Source organism: Eurypyga helias, unplaced genomic scaffold (assembly GCF_000690775.1).
Source record: "Eurypyga helias isolate BGI_N326 unplaced genomic scaffold, ASM69077v1 scaffold49909, whole genome shotgun sequence".
Lineage (NCBI taxonomy): Eukaryota > Metazoa > Chordata > Aves > Eurypygiformes > Eurypygidae > Eurypyga > Eurypyga helias.
Window position 1 is genome coordinate 1 of NW_010271115.1, and position 13889 is coordinate 13889.

Below are 13889 nucleotides of genomic sequence, written 5' to 3' on the forward strand. Positions count from 1 at the left end.
GCCCTCTCCACCTTCTCCAACACCAGCTCCTTCTTCTGGACCATGGCCGTTGCCCTCTACCTCTACATCACCATCGTCAGGGGCTCGCCCACCGGCACGGGTTTGCTCTGCTGCTTCCACGTCGTGAGGTGGGTGCTTGTCCGCTGCCCCGGGGAGAGCACGAGGGCAGGACCCACGGGCACCCACCCCGTGGGCCGGAGCCACGGCCGCTGCGTGGGGCACGCTCCGCGACCCAGCGCTTGGATGCTTGCTCCGGTCACCTGCGCTTGGCTGAAGGACACCGTGCCCTTCCCAAGTTCCTTTTAAACTGGGATTTTACTGTCTTTTAACTCACCGGCCCTGCTTATTTGCCGCTTCTCCCCAGCGAAGAAACGGAGGCGTGGAAAGGTTTGAAATGATTTAAGGTCACGTAGGAAAATCTCTGGCAAGAGATAATGGCTCGAGACTCCAGGCTTCTGCTTTCCCTCCGCAATTTCCTCTGACAGCCTGGAAATAATACCGTGAAACTTGTGTTTGCAATACCGGTCGGCTGCTGCCAAAACTTCTGTGTTTGGGATCTGTTTCCATGGGTCCCTGAGTTCCTGGTGTCAGCCTGGTCTGTAGATCCTTCCCCTTTCCCCAGGCAGGTTGCCGTAATTCCATACTCGGAGGAGAACGTCGTCTACGAGTGAGGAGGCCGACAGAAAAGCACTCGGAAGGTTGTTTTGGCATGTTTGAAAGCAGGATGAAACACACCACAGCGCAGCTTTATGTCTCAGTTTCTGCTGTTGAAGGAGCTGATTTTCCACATCATGTTTGGTTAAAGCTTTCATTATGCAATTTGAGCTTGTGGAATCATGTGCTACCTCCACGCTGAGCAAAACAGAGATCCTTCAGTCCTCTGTGCTGCCACGCTGTTGCAATACATTCTAAGAGGAACGATCTGTTTAAAACCAAAAAAGCTATCAGGGCAAATACTGCATTTTCTTTGCTTTCTTGGTCAGCTATTTGTCACTTTTTCTTCTCCAACAGCGTCATTTGGGAGGTGATGGAATTAGAGTTCAGTCCAGGTAAAGGTGGGCCAGGGAGAGACATTAAAGGTAAGTGTGAATCAGGGAGGAACTTCAATTCCTGCCCTACCTGTTCTGATTGTTGCTTGAGGTCTGCAGGGAAGGAAGCCCGAGGTGACCGCACACACGTCCGGGTGCGCCAGGCGCCTGTTGGTGAAGCTGAAATAAGTTGTGGTGACGGCGAAGTTTATTGGGTTATTTCATTTCAAGTGACCAGAATGTTGCACCGTAGGAATTCCAGTGCAAGTCTCGGAGAGGGCGAAGTGCCGGTCAAAAGCCGTGTGTTGCTTAGGGAACAGAAAAAAGGAGTCTGACATCTTTAGGGGCATTCTGTCTCCATCAGAGCTGTTGGAAATTTGGCCTATTTGTAACTTTTCTGCCTGCTCACGGCTTGTGTGACTTCAGCTTCTCCCTCTGGCTTAATGCTTCCCGGCCTCGTCGGCTACTGAGTGCGGGAAGAAAGAGGGGAGTCCCTGCGATAATGCTGGCTGTACGTGCACCCTATTAAAGCTGTAAAAATCCTGAGAGATTGCTCTAACCCCGTGACAGAGGAAGGCAGCGTTCATCCTGAACTTCCTCTGCCTGAATTTGCCAGGGTATTTTTCAGGTCTTCGCAGGAAAAACAAAATGCCACTTTTCTGTTCTTGGTACCGATCGGCTCCGCGTGCTCTGTTTAAAGGGCGATACAGCCTTCACCGAAGACCTGGGATCAGGTTGTTCTTCGGACACAACTCCCATTCTGTGCACAGCCAGTGTTCACAGCTTCCTCCTGCTTTAGGGTGTGTGAAAAGCCAGAGAAAACTAGCGAGGATGTGTTCTCTGCCCGTCCCCTGGTGACACATCTCCCCGATTTCCTTCCCTGCACTTCTATTGTTACTTAAGTCAGTCATAAGATCAAATTCTGGACGTAACACTGGGTGATGGTTCACCCCTCACACTTCTCAGTGCGTCAAGGTCCTCCTGCCTCTCTGGTGTTTTTAGCCTAGAAATCTTTCAGTGCCACACAAATTGTACCTTTTCCATCGGTTGCGACAGTTCCTAACGACAGAAGGTTGGTGAGGGGGACCTGTCTGGGGCAAAAGGCAAGGTGGCAAAGGGCAGCTGGTGTTTTAAGGGTAAGATTCCAGCACTTAAAATATTAAAGCTAAGTTTCCAGTACTCTTGTCTAGGCAAGAACCTGGGATTTGATTTTCCACCCTCTTCACCTCAGCAGTTGCTAACGCAGTCATGCAGTGACTTGTGTGAAGGGTCATTCCCAGACCCCTCTGGAAGGGATTCGAGGCAGGATGGAGTTTTGTCATGCGTGTTTCCTATTCTTCACAAGCAGTTAGTCACCAGGGTAAGTGTTTGTAAAGATGATTCCTCTTTTGATGTTGAGTATAACCAGACTGTTTGTTCTGTAGCTGTGTGGCACTGACTAAATAGATGTTGGAAATCAGTACCTGAAATACTCTTTTTAGGGAAATTAGGATGACTCACGGGATGAAACCTGTCAAACAGGTTTGTTCCTTATTGACTGATGTGGTAACCCATCCCCCTATTGTACTGCCAGACTAGAGAGACTGTTTTGGTTGTAAATTTAGGTTGAGCTCAGCTGAGCTTTGAAAACAAGTTATGGTTAGCTTTGGAAATATTTATGTAGTTGTAAGGCGAGTTCTGGCATCCAGAGCGTCAGTTTCCAGGCTGCCTCACTTGTTCTGGATTTCTGAGTGTCAAGTCTGTTTCGTTGGGTAATGTCGTCTTTGTTGTGTGAGCAGCTGATCCAAACTCAGGGTGAGGAATGGACCAGAACCCACCTTGGGATTGTTTCTTCCTTTGCTTTCCATAGCAATTGCTGTCAGTCTCCGGAGTATTTGGACCTCATTTTCAGGCTGTGTGTGTGTGTGTTTATAAATATACTTATTTTTAAAGCTTATTTTTATAAGCATATATATGCTTATTTTTACATATATCTATATGAAGTAAAATATATACATGTATATTTCCATAAATGTATATGTGCTTATATATACGTTTATAACCATGGATGTATATATATGTATATGCAGATATATGTATGTGCTTCCTCACCTGCAGACCTCGCTGTCAAGAACAATCGGAACAGGTAGGGCAGGAATTTAAGTTCCCGATTCACACTTACCCTTAATGTCTCCCTCTGACCCACCTTTACCTGGACTGAACTCTAATTCCATCACCTTCCAGATGACGCTGTTGGAGAATAAAAAGTGACAAATAGTTGACCAAGAAAGCAAAGAAAATGCAGTATTTGCCCTGATGGCTTTTTTGGTTTTAAACAGATCATTCCTCTTACAACGTATTGCAACAGCGTGGCAGCACAGAGGACTGAAGGATCTCTGTTTTGCTCAGCGTGGAGGTAGCACATGATTCCACAAGCTCAAATTGCATCACGAAAGCTTTAACTAAACACGACGTGGAAATGTGCGTCTATCTGTCTATCTGCCTGCGTGTCGGAGCACTTTGGGATCCTCTCATGTACTACGGTGTTGCATCTTCCTCAGCGGACTGAGTCATGCCTGACTGGGACAGTGCCAGCACCAAATTTCTGAACGGGACCTAAGTGTTGCCTGCGAGGGGCAGGGTTCTCTTGAAATGTGCTGTGGCTTTATCGTGTAGTTGATAACAGCTCGTAGGTCAGGTGAGGAGTGAGCTACCTGACTGTTGGTGCCTTGGCTTTTCAATTCTTGCATGCCAGGAAGCTGGTACTTTGGTACTGCAAGCTGTTTGTTACGATGTATACTCCAAGCTCTTTCCACAAATTGGCTGGTATCTCCAGAAGACTGATTTTTCTTTCTTTACAAAGTAAAAATTCCTGGAATTGCCTGTTTGCTGGCAGGATGGCTTGCTGTCTAACCTGTGCAGGCAGGTGACCACAACTCGTCCCTGCTTGTAAGACCCTCTGGGGGAAAAAAAAAACCCAGCTGTGGAGCATAAATCAAAATGCTGTATTAGGCAATCTGACCCAGGCTTACTGAGGACAAAAACCCCAATACAGCTTGTGCTGTGCACTGCTGTAGTTTAAGTGGGTGTCTTTAGCCTTGTCTTACCTTGCATAAAGGCAGCATCGGTGTTCATGTGGAAAGATATGCCGGGTGGTTTGTATTTTCCTTAGTAGACTGTCAGGGGCTGTATTAGGTGATGCTGTATCTGCTTTAGAAATGGGATTGCCTGCCTTTTTACAGAGGTGCTGGGGGTAGTCATCTTTCCCATCTTTCCCTTCTCTCCCTCTCTGTGTTTAGATCCAAGTGTGCTTTGGAGAGGTCCAACCTACGTAATTACACTGTCTTTGGGGCTCAGAGTGAATCTTCTGCCTCTGTTACCTTGGATCCTCTTTATTCCAGTCTTTATATATGCCTTGGGTGTGTAATACTCTGATTCTTCTAGATGGGTATTTGCCTGGTGATGTGTTATTTTGGGGTTCTTCAGAATGATCAAACCGCCGGTCTCGGTTCTGCTTTCCAGTTTTGTAAATCGGAGCTGAAGTTCACCAAAATGTCTGACTACTTTCTAAATTCTTTCTAACTTCACTTTGACTTAGTAGCCCTTTTGTCCTTGGTGTTAGTTGTAACAGCCATCTGACCCCAAGACACTATTTCAGTGAAAATTAACTGCCTGATAAGTGGTAGTTTTCTTCCATGTTTGTCCTTTTACAAGTTAGATACTTGATAAGTCCCTTGCCTGGTGGTTTGTTATTTCCTACTGTGCCCCTATGTACTTAACGCTCTTCTCTTACGTCCATGCATAGCATTTTGACCCTAATTTTATCTTCTCACAATTCTTTCTCCTTTTCAGGTCACTGTGAAGAGCCTTATTTAGGCAAATTAATTTTTTAATACACTTCCTTTTTCTAGGTGCTGGACTCATTTGTGCTTGTGTGCCTTAGTATGTTTTCTTTAAGGAAGTGCCAGTTCTCTTGAATTCTTTGCCTTAGCGGTCAGCCCCTCCACGTGTACCGAAATTTTCACGTCTTTGCATGCCATCCTGCTTTTCAGGGCAATCTGTGGTTTTGCCAAAGTGAGTCCTGAGTTGTGTAGGAGCTGTCGTGGTGGTGGCGATGCTGGGAATGTTTCCAGCCAGCCTGCTCTGAGGGTGGCACGCGGAGGGCTTCCTGCAGCAGAGCTGTTCCCGAGTAACAACCCTGCCTTGGAACAGCACTGCCCGTTCTGAACCCGCGCTGAAACAAAACGTTCTGGACACGCTAAAAGGTTGACTCTGAATTTGTTACGTCATTATGTTTACATTTGCTTTGAAGGAACCCAGACACCATTTAAGAGTAGGAAATGGGGTGTTTTTGAGATCGAGTATCATGGGATTATCTCTGACTTTTTTCAGTCCGGCTGTGGAATTTCAGATAAGCTGGTCCAGGCAGCTGCTGGTTGCCTACAGTCTGATGAGTGTGAAACAGATTTGAGGAGGAAGATCCTTTTCATGTTCTCTGCAGCTGCCTCAGGCCATCTGTGAAAGATGAGTGTGAACCGGGAAGGTTCTGAGCAATACAGTAATGGCTTTGTTTTCTTCGGATCTGGAGAGAGCCGGAGGGTTATGCTGGCAGCTCAGTCTGAGGCTCTCTGAAGCACTTGTGTGGTGTATTGAGGAAGCATCCCTTGTCCTTCTTCAGGCTCCACAGACCCTTTCTCTGGGGATGAGTATGAGAAGGACAGATGATGCATTCGGTTAAACTCAGGGGAGTTTTTCAGTTGTGGAGTCATTTGTGGGCTGCATGTCCCAGGCTGGGGGGAGGCCTGTGAAGTCCTGGCTTTTAACATCACCCAGGAAGTTTTACATTTGGGCTCAGTAGTTTTTCATTTGGGCTCGTGGAATTTTTCAGTTCTTGCTTGTGGTTTTTTGTGGGCAGCCCAAGCTGCCGAGTGACTTAATTCATGTGTGTCACCACAGTCATTTTCCTACTAAATGTTTCCCTGTATTTGCCTCTGCTGTCAAGAGAGGAGCCAAAGTCAAAGCGCAGCTCCAAGTTATGTGAATATGTCTCCTCTTTGCTTTCTTAGCTTTTTGCTTTTACTGCCAAGGCTTTTTCTTGTGAAGAAACTTGCCCTTTGTCCTTTAGAAATGATCCTTTTGCTCCCAAAATATTGACTACACATCCATTTTAAAACAAAAAAACCTAGGAAAGGGATTTGCAGACCACGTTTGTATGCTGTCAAATACCTTTTTGTCAGTCACTTGCCTTCGGCCTGATGCAGGAGCATCGGTATTCTGGAATAAGCATTGGCATCCTGTTAAATTGAGAATGCCTTGGTCTGTCACCCATTTTCCCTGGGGTGTGGAGGGACTGAATTGAAAACGTTCTCGGCTTAACCTGGCTCTCTGTGTTCTTTCCTCAGCTGGGGAGTCCCCCTTGGCATTACAGTGGCTGCTGTTGCTCTGAAGAAGATCGGCTACGATGCCTCCAATGTTTCTGTGGGCTGGTGTTGGGTCAACTTGGATGCAGAGGATCGGGTCTTGTGGATGTTGTTAACGGGAAAAGTTTGGGAGATACTGGCCTATGTGACCTTGCCGGTGCTCTACATTCTCATCAAGAAGCACATCAACAGAGCGGTGAGTATTTTGCTGCTTTCCGCTTCGGTTGCAGCCTTGCTGTGTGATTGTATCCTCCCATGCTCGGAAGGTTTTGCTGCATATTTAGCAGCTACACAGGCAGGAATTGCTTCCCACACCTCTGAAATGCATCCACCCCTGGGAGAAGCAGTACGCCTGACCGAGCAGCCTGCAGCACCATTAGGCAGTGACTTAGCACAGGAGGAGTGTAAAAGCCTTTTGAAAACTTCTGGGGTTAGGGGATACACACGAGTGAAATGGAAATCTTACAGGGAGAATTGAAACAAAATTCAGCTTTAATCAGTTTAATCCACGGTTGTTCCAAGCCCGAGTTTGACATTGGACTTATCTAACCTCCGTCATTTTAGGGTCCCTCATGAGCGTTTGCGTTTATGAATACCTGGTTTGTACTAGCAGCATAAAGCCCCATTTGGGAGCCTGGGCAGTAAGGCATTAGGCACCATAGGTGTCCACAATACAGGAAGACACCCTGTCCTAGGAGGGTTTCCGAATTCAGAGGCTTATTTGCTGCTGTTCCATGTGAAACCAAAGAATCTGGGCATATAGGACAATGTTTGCCTAAGAGAGAAATCTAGATTGGGAGTGGCAGAAGGAACTACATAGAGATTCCTTTTTTCTCCAGGTTGTATTAGGGGAAAAAATAAATGGATAGATGGGAAGCGCTGCCACTGCAAACCTGCTTGCTGGGGTGAAGCTGTGGCAGTGGTAGGTAGGGATAAACACAAATGTGGTTAGGGCGGAATCCTGCGGATGTGTTGAAAGAACATAGTCTTAAACAGTCCTCAGGGTCCTGGGGGAGTTGGGAAGGGTTTGCTAGTGCCTGTCACCATCCCCTGACATAAATCAGCCAGGACTCTGTGTTCCAGCAGCTGTCAAAGATAGCAGTGTGACTGCCTGGAAACACGAGCCCGTGCCTGGCCCAGCTCTTACCCTCTTGTGCCAGGGATCCTTGGGCACTCTGCTCTCCCTTTCCCACTCCCAGCCCTGACCCTCTTACAGGAGCAGTGCTGCGGGCAGGCAGTTGTCACTCTGTTCCCGTACTGGGGGGTCTGAGGGCTGGAGCAGCAGTGCACGGGTGTCATCTGGGCTGGAGAACCTCCCTCCTCATCCCTAGGAATTTTGCCAAGCCTGGTAGCCTGCTTGCCGAGCCTCTTTACTGGCAGAAGGTCTCCCACTTCCAAGGACAATAGGTAACCAAGGCTGGGTTTGAGTTGTAGTGGCTGAAGTGGTTTTTGCAGAAGTGGCTCCCACACAGTCTGAGAGGCAGGAGAAGTTACGGAAGTCGCTGTTGTCAGGGAAGGCAGAGTGTGTGCTAGAGGCTTTCCAAAAGGAAAAACTGCATGGGAGCGGATGGGAAGCTGCACTGAAAGGTCTCAGCATTATTTGACACTGGACACTGTGCAGCTCTGTTCTGGAAGATGCAAGGTGTCAGGGCTGGGAATACTGGAGCCAAGGGGAACACGATGCTTCGAAGTTGTGTGTGCTCCGTAGCCCCGATGGTAGGAGAAATAATTTTTGGAAGGTCAGTTAGCCTGAGATTTAATCTCTTCACCCACATGAACATCCTGGTATTCAGCATCGTGTGTCCCAGCAGCTGCTGTGCGCTGTGTTGACCTGCTCTCCCCTCTCCAGGAATTGCAGTAGCTTTCCCATAGGGAGGGCTCATGGGTCTTACACCTCCAACCACTCTGATCCAGGGCACAGATCCCTAATTTCTTTTTTTCTCCTACATGTGCTGATATAAAGAGGCTTGCTGGCTTGTCCAAATCTATGGGAGCCCGTTGCTGACTGTATGTGGTCAGAAAGCAAGCAGCAGGTTGTACACAAACATACTGAAGGACTGGTTGACATAGGCATAAATTCTTTGTGGAACTTGCTGGCTGTGGTGAAGGCCAAAAGTTTGGGTGGTTTGAGAAGGATCAGCCAGATATCTCCCCATATGTACAGATATAGAGAGGCCTTCCCAAGGCCAAACCCTTAGCCAAGCATTTACGAAGCGGTAAAGAAAGCTACTTTGTGAGGCACTTCGGTTTTTTACGTTGGTATGACCTGGTTTCTTTGCAACCACGCAGCGATGTTTGTTAATACAGTTTAGTGGGACTCCAAGGGCTGTATATGCTTTATTTGCCGCTCCTTGGCTTCAGCAGGGATGTTTGTGTTGGCAAGGGGAGAATGTGGCTGAAGGCTGGCGCTCGTAACCGTGTCCCTGTTAACTTCCCGCAAGATGCAAAAAAATTCAGTTTGCTTTGGAAAGAATCCCTGGAGCGAAATGTCCCATGTGTGTAGCTTTTTGTTCACATTTTTGTCTCCCACCCTCCACGGAAGCACGCGGCTCTCTCAGAGTATCGCCCCATTCTCTCAAGAGCACCTGCATTTCAGCCCCGGACTTCCATAGCAGATAAGAAGTTGGTTCTCATCCCTGTCATCTTTATCATCCTCCGCATCTGGAGCACTGTACGATTCATTCTGACCCTCTGTAACTCCCCTGCAGTGCAAAATTCAGTCCTGGTTGTCCTGCATGTAAGTACCTGTCAGAAAATGTGGTAGAAAGAGGAGTGGGGAGGGCGATGAGGCTTTGCTGGCTCTTCGTGTCGCTGGTGGATGTGGCAGGATGCTCCGCTGTGCAGGCGCGGGCTGGATGCTCAACACTGGCTCCCTCAGCAGCATCTAGTGGCTACAGGAATAACTGCACAGGACTCCAGGACTGCTCCTGGGACAATCAGGCTCAGACCAGCAGTGCTGGGTGTCTGCCCTTCAGCAGGGCTCAGCCTGCTCCTGCCTTAGACCGGGCTGTAGAAACGCAAAACCCGCAACAGCCCTCTGGTCTGCTTTGGGGCACAAGGTGGATTTTTCCTGCGTCTGTTTTTCTCGTTTAGGTGGAAGTTGCTGGCTGTAGTTGGTCTGACACGATGTGCTCTTCTTGCCCTTGCAGGGAATTGGAAACACGTTCCAAGGAGGTGCCAACTGCATTATGTTTGTCCTCTGCACGCGGGTGGTCCGGACACGGCTGTTCTCCTCCGTTTGCTGTTGCCGCAATGACGAGTTGGATGGGCCTTGGCAAAGATCAAACAGCTGCTGGCAGCGCCCAGAGCCTCACGAGAACAAGGATGTGCCAGACCCTGAGCGGATGAAACCCCTGCTTTCCAGCACCTGAGCCTGGGCTGCCTACGTCTTGGTGTTACTTCTTCTTTCTTGGTAAAGATCTGGTGCGAGTCTTTCCTCCTGCCCTGCCTGTGCACAGCTTCATGGTGTGAGGGGTGGGGAACAGCGATGGGGAAGCAGTTGACAGAGAGGTGGGTTTCTGCTGCTAGTGTAGGGCTTCCCTGTCTGACTCCTCAGCAGCTCCCCATCATTGCCCAGAGATGTTGTGGATGCCCCATCCCTGGATGTCTTCAAGGCCAGGCTGGATGTGGCTTTGAGCAACCTGGGCTAGTGGAAGGTGGCCCGGCCCACGGCAGGGGGGTTGGAACTAGATGATCTTTAAGGTCCCTTCCAACCCTAACCATTCTGTGATTCTATGATTCTATGCTCTTTTGGGGTGAAACCATTTGCAGAACTGATCCCCTCCCCTTCCCTGTGAGCCGGGGTGGTGTCTGCTACCCAAGCCTGCAAAATGAGGACAGCACGGTAGTGCTGTCTGGCCCACAAGGACAGGACACCACTAAAAACCAAAGAAGAGCAGTTAGTGTCTCGTGATGTAGAATACCATGCACACATACATTTCTTGAGGACAGTTTGGATGTATTTAGTGCCCCAAGTGCTCCTCATAAGGTAGTGCAATTCCGGCTGCTGATAGTCACAAAAAGAAAACGGAGGATAAGTGATTCATCCAAGCTTGCACAGGAAGTCTGTAGGAGCAAAGACACGACAGCAGCTCTTCATCATTTCAGGCACAAGATTGGCCACTGATGCCCTTTGCATTGGTCTGGTTGCGTAAGCATCTTGCTTCCTTGCGCTTGACCTCAGGAGTGATAGTTGCAGAACATGCAGGGGTGTCCAGACTTCATCTATTTAAGGTTGAGATTGGATATTACGAAGAATTTCTTCACGGAAGGCGTTGTCAGGCATTGGAATGGGCTGCCCAGGCAGGTGGTTGAGTCACCATCCCGGGAGGTATTTAAGCTAGGAGGTGCTGAGGGACATGGTTAAGGGTTGGACTTGATCTTAAAGGTCTTTTCCAACACAGAAGATTCTATGATTCAATTTAGGAGCACTTGGGGTTGTGGTGCTGCGTGGGCTTCTGCCTGAAGCAGATGTTGATAGCACACTCCCTGGTAGCAGAGAGCAGCTGAAGGAGGTAAAATCCTCGAGCAGCTGTCCTGACTGCTTAGGTCAGTGTAAACTGGGATGTGCTGGGAACTGCAGTCTCTTCAGAAAGAGTAAGGAACCCCGTGTACTGGTTATATGTACCGCGCAGGACACGGTGAACAGGGCCGAACTTGAAAGGCAGCAAGCCTGCCTGGGTTGTGGGGCACAGCAGGGGCTGAGCATCCTGGAAAACAGACTGTGCATGGGCTATGGTAGGTCTCTGGGTACACCCCTTCCACGTCACATTGGTTTCTTGTCCTCCCAGACCACAAAGCCCAGAAGAACCAAAGGATTTTTTTAAAATCAACTGACATTTCTTTTAATTTGTATAACAAGTTTTTGCAAAAAGAACAGGAGCCTCCTGAGTTGCCTGGAGAGAGGGGACATCTGTCAGGCTCCCACTGCTCCAGGCACCCAGCTCTTCAAAAGCTGCTCTTACCAGTTTAATTTTAGTCATGTTAACAGCGTGCAGAGCAGTTAAATCACACAGAGATCTCATGGGACTGTAGGCAGAGGTGAGTCCTGCTGTTTCCTGAATTGAAGACTCGGCATTAACTTTATTATTATATAAATATATTGAAGACCCCTTGTACACAGGCTGTGTAATCATGGGAAGCTGGAGTCCTTAAGAGTTCATTAGCCCGCTTCATGGGGCTGTAGAGGGGCTCGGCTCTTTAGCACGTGTAGTCTTTGAAGGGTAGATGTAAGCATCTTCTCTTTGGCATAGATGACTTCAAGAGGTTTTGCCTCCTTTCAAAAGGCTTTTTTAAACTTCTGAAAGCGAAGGAGCAACCTTGGTAGCTCAACCTCATGTTACTCCCACGTGGCTTGGAAAAAGGAGCAACATTAAACTTCTTGCAGGAAGGTAGGGTAGTAAATATTCAAGTTTGTAAGTCTTAGAATTGTGCTGTGTTCGATTTTCTTTGGACCCAGCCCCAAAGAGAGGAAGTAAAATTGTCACCAACTTGGCTTAAGGGAGGACAAAACACCACAAACACAAAAACCCCACACTCCTCCCCCCTCAAAAAAAAAAAAAGAAAATACAAGGAAAAACCCTAATCATAACAGACTTCTTGTTCTCAGTTTGTCTTTTTCTGTAACAGAGCTCTGAGAAATGCTTTTGGAGGAATGTGCAGCTCGACTGAGTTCATGTCCAGCTCCCAGGGGCTCAGGGAAGCATGCTGTTTGCAAAGGCCAGCTATTGGCAATAGCGCCCGCGCTGATATCAGTGGAAAGTCTCTGCTCATCTTCGTGTAGGCAAGGGCAGAGAAAGAAAACCAGCCCGCAGAACCCCTTAGAAGTGTCTGTAGTTCCCAATGCTGAAACTGATTGCAGCCTAATTAGTGATGGGGTAATAGGGAAGGTGGTGTGCAGAAATGCTTGGCTGCTCCGGCAGATCCCTTGGTCTCTGGCACGAAGGTCAAGTGCAGGGGTTGGAGTGCAGTTCTCTGCGGTATTGGTTGTCTGTGAAGATGATTCTGACCTTTTTCCTGTTACGTATAGACTGGAGGATTTTAACCTGGATGTTTTTGAAGGTGGCTGAGGTGGGGGTACCTGGCTGTGCTTTAGGAATGGGTCCATTATGCCTATTTTCAGCTGCTGCAAGGTGGAATACCTGCAGCTTGAGCTGCAGCACGCCTGTTGTCCCAGCTTGGGACAAACCTGTGTGCACTGGCTGCAGGAAAACGGGGCAGTCCTGGATTTTAACTGTGCTTCATTTTGAGCAGGTGCAGGTTCATCCCCGAGCCCGACAGAGGGAGATAAAGCCTGGGGAAAAGTACTGCTGGTGTGGCCGAGCGAACAGAAGAGGTCCCACGCATCCTCGCCATTCAGCTACCAGCTGCTTCGGTCTTGAACTTTGCTCAGGATCCTCTGGAAGATACTGTTTGGCTGTACTCCAACCCCCTGGATTTCTTCTCTCCTTCCCCTCTCCCTCCACTATACATCTTAAAAACTGTTTGGGGTTTTGCTTTTCTGTCTGACGAGATCAATGTGTTGTGAGTTCTGGGGTGAACGAGTATCGTGGTGATAAGGAAACTTCAGTAGCTGCTGAATAGGACTATCCTGGACATGGATTTCAGTCCTAGTGTGTGAGGTCTTCCAGGGAGCTCCAGACTGGTTCCTGTTCTTCCCTTGAGTGTGGACGACAGCGTGCAAACGTGCTTGTTTCGTGGTGGTGATGGATCGTTCCTCTTGGTGGTTTATTTCTCCTCCTTGGTGCTTAGAGTCATCGTCAGTTTGTGGTGTGTAACGTGCTTATTGCCTCCTGGGGAAATACGAACTCTGGAGACTCCCTTGGTCCTCAGGGATATTTGAGTGTTCCACCCCAGCCTCCAGCGAGGACAATCCCTCACCAGCAGCAAGACAGTGCCTGGCATGTGCTCCCAACTCCACATGTCCTCTGCTAAAGCACAGGTTGCAGTCTGTTCCCGCTTTGGGAGCGTTGTATCGGAGCTGGGGAGGGATGGTTTGTTGTTTGCTATTTGGAGATCGTGTTTACCTTATTTAAAGCTCTTCATTTGCTCGTTTTTTAAACATTTTCTCCAACTTTTACAAAATAAAGTTTTATTCTTTACCAAGATGTTGTTCAAGCATGTTGTCATAGGTCTGGCACCTTGGAGACTTTGGATGAGGAACTGTTCTGCGATCGTCCTTCAGGTTTCTTGCGTGTCAAAGACTCAGGCATGTACAGGAAGACAAATCTTTTCTGCCTCTTGGTAGATCTGTTCCTCTTCCTATTTTATGCGTATAGAAATGTAAACCTTTCATCGGTTTGAGCAACCTGCTCATGGGTACGTGTTACTGCGGTTCATTCTTCCTGGCCTATTGCGATGAACTGTGACCTTTGAGAAACGAGTGTGTGGGTCTTGTTTCTCTTTTGACCTTACGGACTGTGGCTCTCGGCTATGTGAGATGACCAGCTATCTGTAATCTTGA

At 48.2% G+C, this 13889-nt stretch overlaps 1 protein-coding gene across 1 annotated transcript; it reads left to right on the top strand.

Annotated features, from left to right (window-relative positions):
- Positions 1-3: 3 nt before the first annotated feature.
- Positions 4-9798, top strand: GPR157 (G protein-coupled receptor 157; the record flags this gene model as incomplete). Its single annotated transcript, XM_010158676.1, has 4 exons — positions 4-128; positions 6410-6623; positions 8970-9164; positions 9577-9798. Coding segments are annotated over 4 exons (756 nt in total), but the record flags the coding sequence as incomplete, so codon positions are not given.
- Positions 9799-13889: the final 4091 nt, after the last annotated feature.